At 45.7% G+C, this 15,646-nt stretch overlaps 1 protein-coding gene across 1 annotated transcript in view; it reads right to left on the bottom strand.

Annotated features, from left to right (window-relative positions):
* Positions 1–15,646, bottom strand: part of LOC119374218 (DNA replication licensing factor mcm5) — a 26,761-nt gene extending 11,115 nt beyond the window's left edge. Inside the window, exons 1-7 of the mRNA XM_037644276.2 lie at positions 15,380–15,646; positions 14,090–14,216; positions 11,810–11,938; positions 8,994–9,166; positions 4,667–4,822; positions 3,792–3,876; positions 125–381 (exon numbers count right to left, since the gene is read on the bottom strand). Of these exons, the coding sequence (XP_037500204.1) occupies positions 125–381; positions 3,792–3,876; positions 4,667–4,822; positions 8,994–9,166; positions 11,810–11,938; positions 14,090–14,216; positions 15,380–15,534 (1,082 nt within the window). The 5' untranslated portion in view covers positions 15,535–15,646. The remainder of the gene's footprint in view (positions 1–124; positions 382–3,791; positions 3,877–4,666; positions 4,823–8,993; positions 9,167–11,809; positions 11,939–14,089; positions 14,217–15,379) is intronic.

Below are 15,646 nucleotides of genomic sequence, written 5' to 3'. Positions count from 1 at the left end.
ATGATTTTTAGCATCACTTGTGCTGATGCCGACGCCGACACTGACGGTCAATTTTCGCATTTGATGAGGCATCTAAGGCTTTCACCTTAAAGGAAACGGTAGGTAAAAAGAAACGCCTCCTTGCCTTTTCACGGAGCCTCCAAAGAGGAGACAAGCAATGGCCTTCTTCACATCAGCAAATCCGTAGATGGATGGCGCAATGCTGTTGGCAATGCGCTCGTAGATGTTGGGGCTGCTTGCCAAGTGGCGAAACATGTCTTCCTCGTCGGGTGTCAGCATGGTGCCCCCGACTCTACCGGCGCCCTCCGTGTTCACGGCAATGCCCACGACTCGAAGGTACGGAGCGCGAATGCCAATGTTTGACTTCTCCTGAGGTCCTTTCTGAAAATATTCGAGCAAGGCACAGTTCCCCTCAGTTTATCGGTAGATAGGATGCATTGAACAGTTTCGGAGCATCAGGAGGTTGAGCTAGTTGGTAGGGATTTAACTTCTTCTATGACGAACAGTTTATTTTAAATATTAGAAACACAGGTGGCTACCACAGCTGCAGGCAGCCTCATAAAAGAATGAAATTCTATGTTAGTTTCAGAAACAAATGAAAAGTGAAACAGAATTCAAATACAAATAGAAAATTAGATTCACAACCAAATAGAAGTTATCATTTGTAACTTCAGGTCATTTGCGTTGCCTACTTTTGCGAGTCAAATACACTAGACAACTAAACAAAACAGAACAACGGTTCACAGGAAGATCGAGGTTTACAGCAATCAGCAGTGGGCTGAAGCTTATGTTTCCACAAGAGGACTCAATGAAACCACAGTGGACTATCAGTAAACGAAAATATCTTAAATTGAATTCCTGCTTAAGGGGAGACACTGGTCTCGAAACGAAAAGTTTTATTATTGGAGATATTGTAATGAAATTGGGTGTGTATATGTATTTCTTCCTCCTGTTTTCAAAAATATAATTAGTTTTCATGTACTTCAATTAGTTATCAAATTGTGAGAGCATAAGTGAAATCTAATTAGGTAATTTCTTACGGGTCATTAAGACACTTTCCCTCAGTATTTTTAGGTTCTGTTTAAGATGCAGCTGTAGCCAAAGACCTGCCATGTGGAGCTATGCTATTTATATTGTCACTGAGATATATCATCATATAAGAACTTTCAATTGTATTGACATTGTGTAATCTTGAAATGCAATTAGCTCACATTATTGTTCACAAAATTTCATATGTTCATCTTAGCCACAAAAAAATAGCATAGCTCCACAGTCCTATTTCTTACGAATTCAACGGTATAAAATTTATCAAAATTACCTTACAAAAACATAATGAAAAGATCCGTAAGACTGGTCAAGTTGGCAAAAAATGTGAAGCTGAGAAAATCGCGTTTGAAGATTGACACGCACTGTATAAATTTCTAAAAGGAACCTTTAACCATAAATTTTATTCACATGTTCCCCATCTGTTTCCCTTCAAAACAAAACAGAAAGTGTCTTGTTCCACCCAAGGAATCATATCTAAAAAAATTTTCCAATGTGCAAAGCATGATCAAAACCCCACCATGACAAGCGGCTGGGGGGTTCTGGAAAAGCCATGGGGTATGAGGCTCAAGCGACTGGCTGCTCATGTCTTTTCAGTCTTTAGGAAGAACCTTCTAGATGTTAGGCAGCATGTTACCCTGGGTAATAGGTTGCTATGCTTGAGAGAATACCTTCAAAGTAGTCCAGGACTGTAATCTTCAGTTGCACCCGTTTTGTGTCTCCTTGCAAGAGTCTTTTTTGTGTTGGTGCTCTTCAGATGAGTTGCATTTGCCTTGCGTAAACGCAGAGAGTCTTTTTCTAGGCTGTGGTCCCAGGGCACAGCCGAGACAAAAGTTTGAGTAAACAACATGGTCAATTACAAGGCCAGTGTAGAGCTCAATGATGCAGCCCACACCTATGTGTGAGCTCCGACCTCGCGTCATCCATGAGCCGTCGAACACAACATCGATGTTCCCTATGGGGTTCAGGAAGTCTGTATACAGCTCTTTTATTACTGCCACACTAGCAGCTTCACTTTCAGTCGCTGTGTTTTCGCAGGCTTTCACTAAACTTTTTAGGTGTCCCTGAAACGTCTTGTGGTGCAAGCCTCGGTGCGAAAGGTTCATACACGCACAAAAGTCCGAAAGGGCAGTAACACCTTTGCCTATCATCTGTATCCCCTTCATGGCCCTCATGTTGACTTCGAAGGGAGTGATGGTGGCAGTTCCGCTCACTCTCGGAGAAGAAAATTGCTTCTTCTCGAAATCACAACTGCTGCAAGAAAAAATAAGCTTTACCGCAAGGCCGTACTCCTTGTCCGTTGCCTTCCTCACGCTGAGACTTTTTGCGTCGCATTTGTCGCACTTCGCTTGTGCAAAAAAGTTATTCAAAACTTTCATATCGACGAGCAAAAAATCGGTCCCGGCGTCACCGGTCTGGCACTCCGCGCTTACTCCAAGAAGGTCGAACTTGCGCTGGGTAGCCGACTTTCCAGACAGAACGGTCTTCGTTTGCGCCGATCTCTCAACTCGCTGCGCCTGCTCCGCCGTTGAGTAGTACGCGGCATCAACCCGAAGTGTTTCGCTAGTCGAACTTGGTCCCAACGGTGTCGTCAGTTGAAGTTCCCGGCAGGTCCAAAGGGTCCGGCCGCGACTCCAACTCCGCTGCCGACGGTGCACTTGTAGCCGGCGCCTTCTTGTTCCAAGCCCGTTTTTTACGGCTTCCAAAAGCTCGTTGCGTCGATGGTTTCAGACGAGAGTCTCCAGGCATCTCGATCGCGTGGAAAAACTACCGGCACAAAGTAGAAACACGCACGATCGCAAAAGCAGGCGCACACAAACGGACAGCCACGGCGGAGAACCAAACACAAAGAAAAAAAAAATGACGTGTCGGTCGCGCCAGCCAATGGGAGACTCGGAAAGGCGCGCTTGAAAAGCGCGCCGCGTGAGAGCCCATCAGTGGCCTGGAAACGACCTTCAGAAAACCCGCAACGGCGGCCGTTCTGCTTGAGCGACGCCATTTTGAGATGGCGCAAAATGTGCACAAAGAAAACAGCTTCAAATCTAGCCCAAGATGGCGGCGCTCAGCCCGCTACAACGCTCATGGCGCGCGCGGGAAGTTCGAACAAATTTCGTCCTTTTGGGGACATTTTAGTGCTGCCGGGGTGCTTTGAAAGCCGATTTTATCGCGTTTCCCGACCGAATTTAGCGTTAGCAATTTGAGAGTAGGTGCTCAGAAGTACAAACGCCTCGAAAATAAGCTTTGCGAAAAATCGATTTTTGACCATTTTTGACCGTTCCAAGACCCGCGTCTCCCCTTAAATTGAACAACTGCCCCTAATGTGATTGGTTTCATACTTGGACTCTTCACCCCTGTTCATCTCTCAGTCAACAGAGCTCCTGTACGGAACCTATCTCCCTGGTCCCTTCAGGTTTCATTTAACAAGAGTCTACTGTATATATTTTGCGAGGAGTGTTGTGTCAAAGTAATAAGTCACATCAAAAGCGAAAGCTATGACAAATGGATCGAAATTGATCAGAAGTGCTGAACCTTGCATAAATGTGTGTATCTAATGTTAGCATTGTTCCGTACATTCACTGCTTTTAGAGGGTACGGTCAAAGCTATGCCATGTCATAATCCCAAAAGAGAAGTGCAGCTTTTACCTATGGCAGTGGCTGCCCCTATAGAGAAAGCTCCACGCCAAGTATTCCCTCGTCCACCCATGCTTATTACATAAGATTCAAAAGGCTACAAATCAACTGCCCACCTTGTTAGGACGGCCAGTCTTCTTTATTGAGTAGACACCAATGGCTGTAATCCTGTTGCCAGGCACGACACGTTCGCAGAGGTACCTGTAACATCAAGACAATGGGGAAGCGGTCACGAGTGGGCAAGACGTACCACTTAAATAAGCAAAGATCAATAGACTTGTGTAAAAAACATGAGAACAAGCATGCACTTCTGCCGTGTCTTCAATGGTTATAGTATTCCACGCTCATTCCACACTAATACTAATTGGATGCTTATGTGTGATCAGCTGTGATCAATATTCATCCCACAAGTACAGTCTCGTTAAACGGACCCCGAAGGGACCAGGAGGATATGTTCCGTTTAACAGGAGTTTCATTGACAGAGATTAACAGGGGTGCAGAGATGAACAGGGGTACAGAATTGAAGTACGAAACCAATCATATTAGAGACAGTTCCATTAACTGAGTCTCCATTTACTAAGAATCTAGTGCACTGCCAAAAAGTTCTGAGGCCTACTTCTAAATTATGACCACAGAAAATAAAGTCATAATTGTGACTGCAGAACAAACAGAGAAGCTTCTGGGGCTAATTGTTCTGCAACTGCTCAGCTGGTTACAAGGGGCTCTGGAGCGAAGAACTCACTATTATTCTTTTGGCCAACTGAGGTTCTTTGACGTATGCACAAAAACATGGAACATAAGAATTTTTGCATTCCGAGTCCACTGGAATGTAACTGCCAAACTGGGAATCAAGCCTGCAACCCGGTGCTTAGCACCACTGTCTAAGCCACTGATCGACAGACACGAAGGACACAAAGACACGAAACAGATTCATTAATAAAATCCGCATTCCCACTGCTGAATTAGAGGATAATGGCCACAAAACTCATACCGGTCACAATACAGCTGGAGGTGTCGAGGCATCTCGCCATAGGGTACCTCTTCGGGGACTTCTTGCAGCTTGAGCACTTGGAAGTCAACGCACTTGCACTTGTCGGGAACAATGAAGAACGGATCCACTGGACACTTGGGCTGCCCCGCGCGATCGCTGTGAAATAAAGACAAAGGGCGTTTTAGAAGAAAACCTTCGCAAAACCAGAAATGATGCTATGATGGACTGCTTATCTGAAGCAATGCTGAATGTGCGAAAAAAGAAATTGTGCATGAATGTGCATGCACACACATGCGTGCTATCATAAAATTGTACAAACATCCAACCAAAACTTCATTTTTAATTTGTGTACATTGCAGCAGTGAATTCGTGTTCATTTTGAAGCAGCGCAATATGAGGCTAAGTTCTGCACACAATTGTCTTCCATCGATATAAACTTCAAGGGACCATGGCCTTGTTCATCTTTGCAGAAGTTTACCCGAGCAAGAAGTCACCGAGTGCGTAAGAAAGCAGCCACACGTAACCCATGTTTTTACACCATAAGATATTATTACAAAATGTAACCCAACTGTTTAGCCAATTGAAAAAGTCAGCCTACCAAACCTCGTCTTCGTGGGTGTGCTTCTATTGCACTGAAAACTAGCTGTATTCGCACCAAGGAATATTTCCTCTGAAGCAACTGCTTTGTCAAGGTAATTTTAATGAGGCAAGGATGCACAGAAGTAAAATACAGTAGGCTCTCGATAATTTAAACTCGAAGGAACCTCAGGATTTTGTTTGAATTATAAAAAATTCTTGTAGATGTGACTCTGGGCAACATACCAACTAGTATTGTGATGTTTATTGTTTCTTGGGGCCGCACCAACATCACAGACTGCTGGCATGATTGCAAATAAGCTTTTTACACTTCAGCAATCACACTAGTACTCGTTATTATACAACGCATCATAGCGTGCGTAATTAAGGGACGAAATGTGTTGTGTCCTGCGACAACCAGTAGCCCCTTCCCAATCTTATGATGCTTTCCCGCATGACGCCAGTGTACTGTGGCATAAGTAACCTTAAAAAAGCATTCGGCACACGATTGACCAAGGCCAGAGTGTCTTGATTATTTGTCTTTCTTCCTCAGTCAGTATGCAATTGCTGGTATGTGTGGTCTGGCTAGTTTGGCCGTCTTGTAGGCAGGCAATCGGCTTTATTTGCAACAGTTCGTGACATAAAAACATGGAGGACGCTTGAGCTTCACCTTCAAGAGTAAAATGCGATAGTGTAATCAAGCCCCGTGCGCATCACTTTCCCCATTGCTAGCCTGGCTTTGGTTCTCAGTGCATGCCTCAACCGTGCCGTAAGGAAACAAATGACTGTGAGCATAACATTGGCAGTTTCAAACTATACTAGAATGCATACTGCGAGTAGATTTGTTAATTGCCCACTACGCGTTCGTAAGGCAACAAGCAATCCTATGCAGCTGCTCACTTTGTTGATGCTTTTGCAGCTGATTATGATTAAATATGTCCGAGTGCTTTCTAATGGGTGGGCCTTTAAACACCCACTCGTTGCGCAACTGACATGTTTTGACGCCTGGCACGATTCTACGCTTCTGCCACGCAATATTGCATGCGTTAGTTAAGGCGCCACATGACATTCATATACAGTAGAATCTCGATGATACGAATCCCGCGGGGTCACGAAAAATATTCGTATTAGCCGAAATTCGTATCACCGAAACACATGTAAAACTAGCTAAATTAACAGTCAGAGGCAAACTCATTTTTAGGAACACATAAAAAAACATTTATTTCTTGCAGAAAAAATCTCTAATGTCTTTCTGCTTCTTTTTTTTCGCGAAGTCACTCAGCAGACTTCTTTGAAATCCGTAAAAACGCGTGCACGTGTCGTCCCTGATTTCATCAGCGGCCATAGCACGCCTCAGGACGTCGAGCGCGTGCAGCGTTTCAGCCGCCGGTGGTAGTCCTTCACCATCGCCCTCGTCTATGTTGTCGCCATCATCGCTGGAATCGGCAACCTCGCATGTGGCCTCCTCAACAATATCCTCCACCGTGCGCGCACCACAAGTGGCGAGGTTGTCATCCGCCGTGCAGAAGTCTTCAGCTGTACACCCAGCATCAAGCAGTTCCCAACCCTCAATTGGCTCTTCCTGCTCTGAGGGCACCTCTTCGGAACTCCTGAAGAAGCCGCATTTCGCAAAGCAGTTTGCTATGGTAGTCGGCGTTACTCGATCCCAAGCCATAGCGATAAAATGGATGGCGTCCAGGAGGCTTATCCGCAGGTCGCCTTCGTGTTTTCTGTCAATATTGGCAAGTAGGCGGCGCACAAGAAGGCCCTTGAAATGATGCTTGAGGTTTTTTATTATTCCAGCGTCAAGCGGTTGCAGGTGCGTCGTCGTGTTCGCGGGCAAAAAGATCAGTTTGACGTTTTGAAGCGTTACTTGCCTCGGGTGGGCGGCGCACTGGTCAAGAATCAAAACAATCTTCCGATTCTTGCAGGCCATCCTTCTGTCAAGGAGCGACAGAAATTCTTCGAACAGGGCCGCCGTCATCCACGCCTTTTTGTTTGCGCGATAGACGCACGGCAAATGGCTCTCGCGCTTGAAACACCGAGGCTTTTGGGATTTGCCAATTACCGTCAGCTTAAGTTTCTCCGACCCGTCGGCGTTACAGCACAAAAGCACCGTTATTCGCTCTTTGCTTTTCTTGCCTCCTTGGCACGCTTCGCCTTTTAAGCAAAGGCTCTTCTCAGGCTGAAGGTTAAAAAACAGGCCAGCCTCGTCTGCGTTAAAAACATCACGAGGCTCATACCCAGAGATGAGTGACTGCAGCTTCGCGAGCCAGTCGCTAACAACGGTCTCGTCAGCCTTCTTCGCTTCCCCACAGACGCTTTTGTAAACGAGACCGTGTCTCGTCTTGAAACGGTGCAGCCACCCACCTGAGGCCTGAAATCCGTCGATGCGCAGAGCAAGTGCGATCTCGTCGGCTTTCTCACGCAACACTTTGCCATCGATGTTCACACCAGCTGCAGTAACCTCCTTAAACCAGGTCAGAAGAGCTTCTTCAAGCTTCACGTGTTGGGCTGTCTTCGCTTGCCTCGCGTTGACGTTGAATGAAAGCACATTCTTCATTATTGAGTCCCGCTGTCCAACAATTGTGCTTAATGTCGACGTTGCGAGGCCTAGCTCCTTAGCCAACTCCGTCCGTTTTCTTTTGGGATCCTCATCGACCTTTCGAAGAATGTCCAGTTTCTCCTTAAAGGAGAGGGCTTTCCGCTTGCGAGACATAGCTTGCTGCCACTCGGCAAAAAAGGCACAATCACAACAAAGCAAGAACGCGGGCTCGAGCACAGCAACGACAACCACTCCGTCCGACGGCACGCATAGAAGAAAGAAGCTCCCGCGGGCCGTGCCTCTACCTAGAGTTACTGTATATGCTAAATACAGTAACTCTACCTCTACCTCTCCGGCGTCTCCGCCTGCCGGCCTGCCTCCGCACCAAGAAAAAAAAAAAAAAAAAACGTGGCCAGCGCCATCTGTAATCTTCAAGAGAAAGCAAAAGGCACACTCCGGCCTCCGATACGCGCAGATTTTGGAGGCTGTCGCGCGCTGCTCGCCGGCGGCGCTGGCAACGTGCCAAACCGGCGGCGCCGCACGCATTCCAGCGCCGTAAGTGCACGCTGCTATCTTCCGCGGCCGTCGGTGGGGCCAACGTTGCGTTGGGTGGGGCGGCGTTTATTCGTATCAAACGACGCGGGTCAAAAATCAGTTCGTAACAACCGTACTCAAGCACGTTGTAAATTAATGGGCCTTGGCCGGGACCACAGAAAAATTCGTATCATCCCGAAATTCGTATTAGCCGTGATCGTATCATCGAGATTCTACTGTAGTGTTTTTTTCCGAAGCAATTTCAAGCAATGGTGTGGCTCTGTGGTAGAACACCTGCTTGCCACGCAGACAGCCTGGGTTCGAATCCCAATCAAACCTAAGATCTTTATTATTTATTTCATTTGCATCTTTCTCGATTTTTTGGTCGCAACCAATGACACCAACACCGGAATTTCTGCGAAACGAGCTCTTTAACGCTATCGCATTAAAACTTGGATGTCCAGCTAGAGGCAAGAAAGGCAGCAGATATTTTCAGGCATATCTACAAGCAAACAGTTTGAAGTAACTGAATTTGTGCAGTGGGGCAGTTTGAATTAAGCGGCTTTAAAATACATTGAAAACATAGCAGGCCAACCAAAAATTGAAGATTTGTTTGCATCAACCGAAAGTTTGAATTATCGCGAGTCTACTGTACATCCAAAGTAACTGCACCTGTTGCATCTGCGTGGCAGAGCATAGCCTTCAAGGCCAGGCCTGATTGGCACGTTGGGCACAGTCTCTCGACATGAACGGCACTGCAGCGTGATGCTGGTCGCCTTGGCCTTGGTTCCAGTTGCAGCGATGACAATGCCCGGCACTTTGACCAGCCGGGAAACTTGGTCAGACTGAAAGCAGTAAATAAGGAACAAAAGAAAACAGTTGTCCTTTCAATTCTTGTGTACCAAGTGTTGGGAAAAATGGTGTAATAATAAGCCCTGACATAAGTGACCCTGGCCGCATTGCTGGCTCGCCGCACTTGAGTTTCGCACATCTGTGGCGTAATGCGGTAGGCTTTATTCAAGACCATTCCAGGCTAAAATGCGTTCCAGTTTCAGGGAAAATAAAGCAGGAGTGCTGTAATACCCGACCAATATAAACCTTAGTTGTCTTTTCTCCAGTAGAAGCACTGGTGGCAATACATAACCTGCTGTCCTGGGTGGTCTTTCTATGCTGCTCTCTGCACACTACCACCAAGCTCAAAGTGAAACTGGTGAGGATGCAAGTCTGGCAAGCTGGTTCACGTTCCCCATTACAAGATAGACTTTCAAGCGATGCAAGTTTGGAAAGTTGGCCTATATTTGCCAATGGAAAGCATAAGTACGGACGATGCATCTTAGCAAAGCTGGTTAATGTTTACTGTTGGAAAACATAACTGCAGAAACAAGCTTCGTAAGCTAGTGTTTACCAATGGAAAGTGAAACTACAGACAATGCATGAACTTGTGCATTTCTTTCTTTCTGGCCCCGCATTGCCTGAAGTGCCACTTTCCAGCTGTCTTAACGTAGGTGGTTTTGCACGTCTAAGGTAGAAAACGGTGCCACGGTCAGTTTAACAGAGAAATTTAATTTTTAGTCTTGTGTAGGTGTTCGGAAAATGTATAACCATTTCATTTCTCCAGTTCTACCACATGGGGCAGAAACTTGGAGAATAACAAGGAAACTCAAGAAGTTAAGGGCTGCTACACAGTGTGCAATGGAACGACAAATGATAGGCGTAACTCTAAGAGATAGGAAGATAGCAGAGTACTGCATATACTCGCATAATGATCGCACTTTTTTTTCAAAAAAATTGATGCCAACTTCGGGGTGCAATCATTATGCGAGGTAAATTTTTCGCGAAATAATATTTCGAGCACCAAAAACGCAAACAAGTCGCGTATCGGAAATCTTACGATAGCTATCATGAACATAACCAAAAATAAAAGTAGAGTAAGGCTTACCTTTGTAATAAACACACACATTATGCAGGAACTACATACATTGCACATTGCCCTTTAATTTTTTCATTCACTGACCCCCTCACTTTCATTCAGAGTCTGAAGCGTCACTGGTGTCAGTGTCGTCGCCGCTCGATTCCCTGTCGGAACCGGCAGTGTCATCGCAGTCCCACAGAAGGTTATCTTCCGTTCCGACGAGCGCGTTATATATGCCTGTATTTTGATTTCGTCGACGCCGAAATGCCTGCCGGCAGCGTGGTTGCCGTGCTCAAGCGCGTAATCAACCGCCTTCAGCTTAAACGCAGCAGTGAAACTCGCGTATCGCCCCATCGTGAACCGGCACTCAAACAAGCAACCACAAAGCACGCCACCACGTTACAGAACGGCGATAAAAATGCGGCGATGGCGGCGACGCGGCTTTTTCAGGAATTATGGGAATTCATCGGCAGCTTGTTGCTGCAGGATGACAACAAGTCAACCAACAAGCAGCTGCCGCTGTAACACTGCGGGATATCAAAACCACGTGATCAAAACAAACATGGCGCCTGACGGAGCTAAGCGAACGCGTTTTTCTTCGTGAGTCATGGAGGTCGTGAGTGCGTCACACACGTCAAGACAGTTTCTTCCGTCGAAATAATGAATTCTTTTGTTTAAATTGGTAAATTTGTGGTAACAGCGTAGCCATGTCCGCTTTTAAAGCACAGAAACAGAGATGGGCACGTTCAGCTGCCACAGACGTAGAAACACATGGCGGGCATGTGGTGAAAACTAGGGCATTTGTCTTCGCTGCTATCCTAATACGGCACGTTTCCACCAAGGGTGGGTAAAAATTAGGAATCTGTTTGGTGCGTGCAGTTCACTTGGTGAGTCTTGAAGTGTTATTTAACGTAACGTTCGACAGATGGTAAATGTGATGATCATGAGCTAGACTTGGCACACGACATATCGCTGCGGCAAGTGCGGGGTGCGATCATTACGCGGGGGGAAAAAGATCGAATTTTGACGACAAAACTTAGAGGTGCGATCATTCCGCGAGTGCAATCATTATGCAAGTAAATACGGTAGATCAGAGAAAAACCAGGGGTAGCTGATCTCTTAGCAGATATGAAGAGAAAAAAAGATGAACCTGGGCAGGTCATGGGACGAGGACAGATAACTGATGGTCGGTCAGGGCATCGGAATGGATGCCAAGATTAGGAGTGCAACCGAGTACGGCAAAGGGTTAGGTGGGCCGTCTAAGTTCAGAAAATGGTAGGCATAATATTGAATCGGCTCGCTCAGACCAGGGTGGGCTGGAAATCATTGGGGAGGCCTTCATCCTGCAGCGTAGATTAGACAGGCTGATGATAATACACTCGATATAACGAACAGGGATATAACGAATTATCGGTTATAACAAAGTAAATGAAGAATAGCCTTGTCATAGCTACAGTGTTACAAAGAAACGTTTATCACGAATTTTCAGATATAACAAAGTTATTTTCGTGGCAGATGTGACTTTGTTATAATGAGGTTTGAGTGTAGTGATGAAGTGTTCAACTGCAGGGCTCACTTTAATCTCACGCATGGGGACAGGATGAGCTTCTGACTTCAGCAACACTTGTATGTCAGCAACGTCCTCCTCTCCTTCGGGCCGAGGTCTGGTCACCTCATCCGCAACATCCTTGGCCGCTTCTTCCAGCTGTTGAGGAGGATTTGCAAGCAATACTTGTAAGCACACCTTCGTGCAATCCGCTCCAATCACATGCAAGTCTTCTTGCAAACTGGTGTGAAAATCAATTTTTCAAGTTAATCGTTACCATAAACTATGCTTTATTTCCAGGCGCGTAGTTTCAATTTGCAGGGCCCATAACAAGTCTAGTGCACTAAATTTCACTAAATGCCAGGACTACATTTGCTAATGAGAGATATAGGTGAAACATGTAGTACATGTGCTATGGAGGCTCCACAAAAATCAGGTTGCTTATAATTAGGGCTCTGTGTTTTTCGGAGTTTATTTCTTGTAAATCCCCAATTCTTCAAAATTCTGAGTTTTATTTTGCATTATTCTCAGCAGGGGCGTAGCCAGGGGGGGGGGTTCAACCCCCCCCCCCCCCCCGAAATTTTTCAGTTTTGCTTGCGTATACACGCGCACATACAAATGCACGCACGAACACACATAAAGTATGGTTGAACCCCCCCCCCCCCCCCCCCGAAAAAAATTTCTGGCTACGCTCCTGATTCTCAGTACTACAAAATCTTAAATGAAAGGATATCTGAACACCAAAACACACGAAGTGTATTTTAGATGTCTGGAAGGTTTGAATGCATAAACACATATACACACAAGCACAAACACTTGAATACAAAACACCTACGTTTGTACGTATTACGTTAAAACTTGTTGTAATAGACGAAAGCATACTTTACGAGGTTGCTGTCACTGATGAAAACGCATTCCTTTCGATTGATAATTCTCAGCTTTGAATCGAAGCACAACACATCAATGTTGGCTAAGGCCTTTCCAACCTTCTGAAGAGCGGCTTGTATCAACATGCCAAATGATGCTTCGTTACACTGCTGAACTACTTGCAAGTCTATCATGAGGGTCCAATGTCCAGGAAGCTCGCCATCGCAGAAGGTTGCACTGCCGGACTTCTACGCAGTGACTGATCGATATTGATGGAAATGGGGCTGTCTTTCACTGAGAAGCTTATCGTCACAATGTCTTTGGCACTGACCTCATGTAGGTATTTCTGATCACTAGCTGGCATTGCGCGTGTGGCTAGACACTTACTCCGAAAGAGGCTGCCAAGAGGTCCTCAAGCCTGAAGCAGCGGAATCCCAGCATGACAGAGTGCACGGCAAAACTGGTGCGTGAGGTTAAGTTTAAATCGGCCAAACCAGTCGATGTATCACTGACTGCTTAGAACATGCCCTTTCAAAAAAGAACGGAACAGGGTCATATTGGCCGTTAAAATTGGAGTTTATCGGATAAATCCGAATTGTCAAAAATTTTACTGCCAAGCGTTGATCAGATTTATCCGAAAACACAGAGCCCTGCTTACTATAATACAGTGAGTGGAACACAATGCCTCTGAACACTACTGCATGCAATTAAAATCATAAGCAATGACAGCTTTATGTCACAAGAACACTCATTTACATTTTGCTTAAATCAACCTTAGTTAAGTTTTTGTGCCTATTAGTTTCAATCTTCAAAGTGGAAATGGTTGCTTTAAATAAGTTTTACCTTTGTGCCAACTGGGCTTTCATTGGGTGAATATGAACTGTTATTAATAATCAATGACTTACAAGAATGTGTGTGGCTACATGGTGGTAGAAATGCAGAGTGTGTAGGCAGAACGCCCAGTAGCTTGGAAGGCCAAATGCAACTTGATATTTAGTTTGCTCTCATGCAGATTCAAAAGAAGCAACCGGGCAGCAAAAATGTGTACAAGATGATGGCACTGTAACTGCTACAATTGTAGCTTTGTAACTGCTACAATTAAGGGCAATGCAAATGTTTATTCACCGGTGTTCAGGTCCTCTAAGGAGGTTAAGGGTCCAGCAATATTTGCTTTGACAGTATACACTCTGCTAGCGTCTTGAATTGGGCTGGTTGGTGCATACAGATTTCGAGCGAAGAAACGTCGCTAAAACAAGACGAAGACGAGAGGGCAGAAACATGGCGCTGACTAACAACGTAATATTGATGTGCACACACAATAAAATATGGCTGTTAGTCAGTGCTGTGTTCGCGTCCTCTCGTCTTCGCCTTATTCTTCATTTTGACTCTGTTTGCACTTAGTAGCTTATCAAGCAAGCATAGTGGGACAATTTATATGCTCACCAAAGGCAGGTGTTCGGTTGGCTGCTTGCTCAGCTTGTCAGCGAGCACCTCGTCAAAGCTGGAGATATCCTCCATGGCCACTTCGAGCCAGTACTGACCCATGTTGTAGTGCTGCTTGAGTTGGTCTCTGCGAGCAATAAATGAAAGGAAGCGATGTTGACAACTGCTGTACGTGTGCATTTTCAGAGGAGCATGGGTTAGCATGCTATGTATCAGCAGGGGTCGCTGCCTCGATGAAGACAAGCCCACTTGTCGAAACGCTGGCTCCATTGGCATCCCCTGTAAAACTATTTCTCGTGGTTTAATAGGCATTTAAGGCCAGCACATATTCCTGCATAAAGCTACTGTTTGAATGTAAGTAAATACAGTGGAAACAATAAATACACGAAAGAGTGTAACTTATCCTGTTTACTTGTAGCATTTGTAGCATGATCGTCCTTTTTTTTCTGAGGGTGTGTAAGTTATGTTGTTTTCTTGTGGTATTTGCAGTGCTTTTTTTTTTCTCTCTTTTGGGGGTTTCACGTGCTAAAACCACGATATCATTACGAGGAACGCCGTAGTGAGGGACTACGGATTAATTTTGACCACCTGGGGTTCTTTATCGTGCACCGAAATCTAAGCTCACATTAGCAGGCTTTTATGACAAAAAAAAATGCTGCCGGCGCCGCCTATGCACCTGTTTGAACCATAGCTAATAGCAATCAAGTGCAGTAGGCCACAATAGTTTACAGGGCCAGGAATTCGTGAAAACGAAGCGAATAAGCCTAGGCATGTAGTCTCGGATTGTCTCGTAACGTTTGAGTCTGCAGCAACAATTTTGCGACCTTCATGGGGATCGATTAAATCAGCAGCGAGGTGCACCAAAAACTTTAGTGTACCGAAGTTCTGCGCTGAAAAGTTGTATCAGTTTAGCATGAGCATGTGGTTACCGCGACTAACACAGGAACAGCGTTTGTACTTTTTCAGATGAAGAGTTAATATCGGTGTAACTGAGCTACTTCGAATAAAACACAGGGGTTCAATATATCGAGTGGCCTGTCAGAAGGTGTACGCAGTAACAGCCAAAATTAAATGGCAGGATAGAGAGAAGCGCCGGGCTGCACCGCATGCGTACGGTTACCGCTGTTATCTCGCCATTAAACACGAAGTAGCTATCTTCTGAGATCGCGCAACTACAGGGTAACCATTATCCGATTTCACGTGCGTAACACTTCTCCAGCCTGTGATGCGCCTAAAAATACACATTCTAATCGCGAGACCAAGGCGCATGGCTGTGGTGCGATGGAGTACCTGTAGCGGTAGTTGAAGTTCCCTTCGTGGAATTGCCGCAGGAAATCGCGGAAGCGACGTTTGACGGCCTGCAGGTTGACCTGGCTGTCATCCTGAGTGTTTTCCGAGCTGAAGTTGTCGCTGAAAAAGACTCCGGCGTCGTCGAAACCAGCCATCGCTGCAAACAAGACCGTAAGATTAGCGCGGGAGCAGACAATGCGCGCCCAACTTTTGGCGCGAAAACGGCGGGAGATTTAATCGATCGTCGCGCCATCTGCGACCTTTAAA

The sequence above is a fragment of the Rhipicephalus sanguineus genome, chromosome 11 (genome assembly GCF_013339695.2).
Source record: "Rhipicephalus sanguineus isolate Rsan-2018 chromosome 11, BIME_Rsan_1.4, whole genome shotgun sequence".
NCBI lineage: Eukaryota > Metazoa > Arthropoda > Arachnida > Ixodida > Ixodidae > Rhipicephalus > Rhipicephalus sanguineus.
The sequence above is the reverse complement of the archived record's forward strand: the minus strand, read 5'-3'. Positions and strand labels throughout refer to the sequence as shown.